We start from the raw sequence: 6000 nt of genomic DNA on the forward strand, positions 1-6000 counted from the left end.
CCAGAAGCCATGGATAGATGGTGACATTCACGCAAAACTGAATGCGCGACTCACCACATTTAACCATCAAAAGGTGACTGGAAATATGGCCAATACAAACAGTGTAGTTATTCCCTATGCAACGCAATCAAACAAGTGAAATGTCAATATAGAGACAAAGTGGGGTCGCAATTCAACGACTCAGACACGAGACGCATGTGGCAGGGTCTACAGACAATCACGGACTACAAGAGGAAAACCAGCCACGTCACGGACACCGACGTCTTGCTTCCAGACAAACTAAACACCTTTTCCCGCTTTGAGGATAATACAGTGCCACCAACTGCTACCAAGGACTGTGAGCTCTCCTTATCCGTGGCCGATGTGAGTAAGACATTTAAACGCGTTAACCCTCGCAAGGCTGCCGGCCTAGACGGCATCCCTAGCCGCGTCCTCAGAGCATACGCATACCAGCTGGCTGGTGTGTTTACGGACATATTCAATCTCTCCCTATCCCAGTCTGCTGTCCCCACATGCTTCAAGATGGCCAACATTGTTCCTGTACCCAAGAAGGCAAAAGTAACTGAACTAAATGACTACCACCCCGTAGCATTCACTTCTGTCATCATGAAGTGCTTTGAGAGACTAGTCAAGGATTGTATCACCTCCACCTCACCTGTCACCCTAGACCCACTTAAATTTGCTTACCGCCCCAATAGGTCCACAGATGATGCAATCGCCATCACACTGCCCTATCCCATCTGGACAAGAGGAATACCTATGTAAGAATGCTGTTCATTGACTATAGCTAAGCATTCAACCCCATAGTACCCTCCAAGCTCATCATTAAGCTTGAGGCCCTGAGTCTCAACCCTGCCCTGTGCAATTGGGTCCTGGTCTTCCTGATGGGCCGCACACAGGTAGTGTAGGTAGGAAACAACACCTCAGGGGCCTCCCGGGTGGCGAAGTGGTCTAAGGCACTGCATCCCAGTGCTAGCTGTGCCACCAGAGATTCTGGGTTCGAGCCCAGGCTCTGTCGCAGCCGGCCGTGACCGGGAGGTGCATGGGGCGATGCACAATTGGCCCAGCGTCGTCCGGGTTAGGGAGGGTTTGGCCGGCAGGTAAATCCTTGTCTCATCGCGCACTAGCGACTCCTGTTGCGGGCCGGGCGTAGTGCACACAGACCAGGTCGCCAGGTGTACGGTGTTTCCTCCGACACATTGGTGCGGCTGGCTTCTGGGTTGGATGTGCGTTGTGTCAAGAAGCAGTGCGGCTAGGTTGGGTTGTGTATCGGAGGACACATGGCTCTCGACCTTTGCCTCTTCCGAGTACGTACGGGAGTTGCAGCGATGAGACAAGACTGTAACTACTACCAATTGGATACCATGAAATTGGGGAGAAAAAAGGGTAAAAAAAAAGGCCTCCAATTCGCTGATCCTCAACACTGGGACCCCACAAGGGTGCGTTCTCAGCCCCCTCCCTGTTCACCCATGACTGTGTGGCCATGCACACCTCTCAAGTTTGCAGATGACACAACAGTAGTGGGCTTGATTACCAACAACAACAAGACAACCTACAGGAGTAGGTGAGTGCAGTTGGAGTTGGGTGTCAGGAATGTCAACACAACAAAGGAGATGATCGTGGACTTCAGGAAACAGCAGAGCACCCCCTTATCCACATCGACGGGACAGCAGTGGAGGAGGTAGAAAGTTTTAAGTTCCTCGCACTAGCGACTCCTGTGGCGGGCCGGGCGTAGTGCACGCAGACCAGGTCTGCACGCAGACCAGTGTTCCAGCAAGTTCCTCATCCTCGTCACGGACAAACTGAAATGGTCCACCCACACAGACAGTGTGGTAAAGAAGGCGCCTCTTCAACCTCCGGAGGCTGAAGAAATTTGTCTTGTCACCCGAAACCCTGACAAACCTTTACAGATGCACAATTGAGAGCATCCTGTCAGGCTGTATCACCGCCTGGTATGGCAACTGCACCGCCCACAACCGCAAGGCTCTCCAGAGGGTAGTGCGGTCTGCACAACGCATCACCGGGGGAAAACTACTTGCCCTCCAGGAAACCTACAGCACCCGATGTCACAGGAGGGCCAAAAAGATCATCAAGGACAACAACCACCCGAGCCACTACTTGTTCACCCCACTACCATCCAGAAGGGGAGGTCAGTATAGGTGCATCAAAGCAGGGACCGAGAGACTGAAAAACAGCTTCTATCTCAAGGCCATCCGATTGTTAAACTGCCATCGCTAACACAGAGAGGCTGCTGCCTACATACAGACTTGAAATCATTGGCCACTTTAATAAATGGATCACTAGTCACTTTAATAATGCCACTTTAATAATGTTGACATATCTTGCATCACTCATCTCATATTTATATACTGTATTTTATACCATCTGTTGCATCTTTCTTATGCCATTATGTCATTGCTCATCCATATTTTTATATGTATATATTCTTATTCCATTCCTTTACTTAGATTTGTGTGTATTCGGTAGTTGTTGTGGAATTGTTACATGTTAGATATTGCTGCACTGTCAGTTTTACCCTAATACAGTAGCCTGAAACCCATGGTTTAGAGGCCACATCAGGCCTTCAAATAAGGTTGGAAAATTCCAGTAACATTCCCAGATTTCCAAGAAATCCTGGTTGAAGGATTTCCTGTTTATTTCCTCTCGTTCCAGTAATCTACCACCTGTGATTACTGGAAAACCTGGGAAAGTTACCAGAATTTCAGTAACGGGTGCTAAAAATAAATGTATCTTATTTATCTGTCACGTATACTCCCTCTCCGGCCTCTAGGTCATCAGGCTGCTGATTATCCCGCACACCTGTCACCATCATCTTGCACACCTGCAATGACACTTACTTGAACTCCTTAACCTCCTTGATTATCTTCCCTTTATCTGTCACTCCCCTTGGTTCTTTCCTCAGGTGTTATTGACTCTGTTTCATGTCGGTGCGTTGTTTGTGTTTCGTGTTTATTGTTTTGTTTATTTATTAAAACACATCACTCCCTGTACTTGATTCCCAACTCTGTGTGTAGCTTAAGATTAACCAATGTACATGCAAAAACACAGATATTAAAAACAATTGTAAAAATATCTACCTGCAGTAGAGCATGATGGGAAATATGATAATGATTATGGTACAAATGTGCCTTTTTAGGGTGCCAACCAAGTGACAAAACCGTTAGTCACCTTTTAGGTGGCAGAAATGTATCATTGGACCTTATGGTGGGCACTGAGGGTACAAAGTATAGAAATATACCTTCACACTGTACCCCTTCTTGTGAGAGTGAGATTATTGTACCTTTTATATTTCAAATATTGGGTACCGAAATGTACCCTTATACTCTTTATCCACACATGTACCCTAAAAGGTACTGAACAGTCATCTTTTTGTATCCCGGGGAACATTATTGTACCCTAACCTTACCCTTATTACTAATAGTGTGAATATATTAACAATCTAAAATGCCTTTATAATCTCATTCCTAGGTGCTAAGGTGGAGGCGGCGGTGTCCACTGGAGGCGGCACAATGAAATGCACAGAGTTTGACCACACAGCGGACTCTCTCCCCAGCCTCCAGAAGCACATTCTCTCCCACTTGTCTCAGACAGGCTACCGGTGCTCCCACTGCCACTTCAGCTTCACCTCCCCTAGGGAACTGGACAAGCACCACGAGATCCACAGACACAGTTTCTCCTACAGTGTCAAATTGGAGCCCTCTAGCCCTCGCCAGGCATCCTCGTCCATCCAGAACAACATGGTCCCCGCTGCTTTCCCCATGGGGCTGTTCTTATCCCATTCCCCCTACTCACAGGACTTACGAGCTGCCCCCCAGGCCTCGGAGATCCTGGCTAAGATGTCTGAGTTGGTCCACCATAGACTGAGGCATGTAGGTACTAACCACTACCCCGCTCATGTCATGTACAGCACCCTTGTCCCCAAAGGGGCCATGTGTTTCGAATGCAACATCACTTTCGGGAACTTGGACAACTACTTAATTCATAAAAAGCACTACTGTAATAGTGGTTGGCAACATGTGGCTAAGCCACATGATTACACCAGTGTCCTGGACAAAGTGACTGACACAGGGAGCCCTAAAAGTGGGGGATTGGGTGGGTTGGGCAGCCTGAACATGAGTCAGGGTCATCTATCTGACCCCAACAGTCATCTCACTTCCCCGTGCCTGAACCTGTCAGGACTAGACCTGTTCACCATTGGGGAGGGGAAGGCACAGGTACAGGCTGAGCTCCCAGGTACTGTGAAGAACCCTTCCATCCCCACCAGAACAGATGACAACCCCTCCATACAGGCAGACGTGACAAGTCCCAAAGCATCTCAAACGCCTAAGACAGAAATCTTAGACCCTAACAAGACAACGTGCGAGCCCTGTAAGATCACCTTCAGTCGTACAGAGACCTATATGGTTCACAAGCAGTATTACTGCGCCACGCGACATGACCCACTCATGAAACGAGCGCAAAGCAACAAACTGCCTGCCACCCAGAGAACGGTGCGTTCACGGAAACGGAAGAAGAACTTCAAAATGAACATTCCCAACCACGAACAACAGAGGTCTTCCATGAATCACCATCCACATTACTTTGGGATAGCATCCACTGGAGGACCAGGCATGTGCCAAGACCCAAGGGAGATATTCGGTAAACAGTTTCACCCCAGATACAACATGTTCCTTGGCATGGTTCCTAAGCATCCAGAGGCTAATCTCCCTTTCACTAAATCAGCTCTGATATCTAAGTGCAACGCCATAGCACAAGATGAACTGGATAACGCTATTGATCTCAGTAAAACGTGTTCATCATCAAGCCCTGGTAAATTATATACCACCCATAAAAGACTCATGGACTATCACGAGTGCACAGTGTGCAAGATCAGCTTCAACAAAGTGGAAGACTACCTTGCACACAAACGGAGCTCTTTCCCAGTCACTGCTCCAGATCGCAAAACATCTGCGGTCGTAAAAAGAGGAGGGTTTAACAACCCAGTAGATGACAATGATACAAACTTGGGTAAAAGTGTTACCAATGGAGCCAACGAGGTGTTCTTGCAAATAGGTAGCACTAACGGGGATCAGCTTGCTGTCATCAAAGAGGAAAGCACGGATGAGTTTCTGTCCCAAGAATTTAGCCCTCTTTTATTTCAAAAAATGAGACTTGACGAACATATTTCAACCTTTTATAGAATCAAGCCTGCCGACTACACCACAGGTACAGTGGTGATGCAGAGAGAGGTCAGCGAGCTGAGACAAAGCCCCAATGAAGGGAGTGAGGTGAAAAAAGATCAGCCTATGCCTGATGGCTACCAGGAAACACAAGGTGTTTTGCCTCAAAATGGCCCCCAGGAGCCTGAGGACATGGTCATAGACACAGAGAACACACTCCAAGAACACAAGCTTGTGAACTCCCATCTCCCAGACAGCCACGTATCATCCTTGTCAGATTCAGAGAGTCCTGTCAGTGTCAACTCCAAGAAGAGCACTTCCTCATCCTTATCCTCCCCAGCAAAATCTAAGACAGAGGATGTACTACCTTCCTGTGTGAAAAGAGGCCTTAACGGCTCCATCCAGGCAACAAAGTGTAGTGTCAAATACTGCCGCCCCTGCGACATCCAGTTCAACAACCTGTCCAACTTCATAACACACAAGAAGTTCTACTGCTCGTCACACACCGCCGAGCACGTCAAATGACTGTGGTTCAGTGGCCAGTCTCTCTCCTCTTAAACCTGCCACACACAGGTTAAATACAGCACTGCTGGTGAACAATCAAGAGTACCATCTCCCTTCAGTTTGATAGCAAAATGCAATGTTTGTTGGACAAAAAAGTTGTCATATTTTCTGCCATCTTTGTGATGTATTTATTGTATTAAGATTTTAATATATATTTAATTGAAAAACAATGTTAATTCTAAAACCTTGTGTCATACGCACAGAGAATTGTTGACTTTTGAATGCATTTGTATTGATTATGAAGAGATGTTCAACA

The 6000-nt window shown here is 47.3% G+C and overlaps 1 protein-coding gene across 1 annotated transcript in view; it reads left to right on the forward strand.

Annotated features, from left to right (window-relative positions):
• Positions 1 to 5705, forward strand: part of LOC139558924 (zinc finger protein ZFPM2-like) — a 105134-nt gene extending 99429 nt beyond the window's left edge. The window contains exons 7-8 of the mRNA XM_071374426.1: positions 2924 to 2948; positions 3490 to 5705. Coding sequence (XP_071230527.1) covers positions 2924 to 2948; positions 3490 to 5705 — 2241 coding nt within the window. The remainder of the gene's footprint in view (positions 1 to 2923; positions 2949 to 3489) is intronic.
• The last annotated feature ends 295 nt before the right edge of the window (positions 5706 to 6000 follow it).

The sequence above is a fragment of the Salvelinus alpinus genome, chromosome 29 (genome assembly GCF_045679555.1).
Source record: "Salvelinus alpinus chromosome 29, SLU_Salpinus.1, whole genome shotgun sequence".
Taxonomy (NCBI): Eukaryota; Metazoa; Chordata; class Actinopteri; order Salmoniformes; family Salmonidae; genus Salvelinus; species Salvelinus alpinus.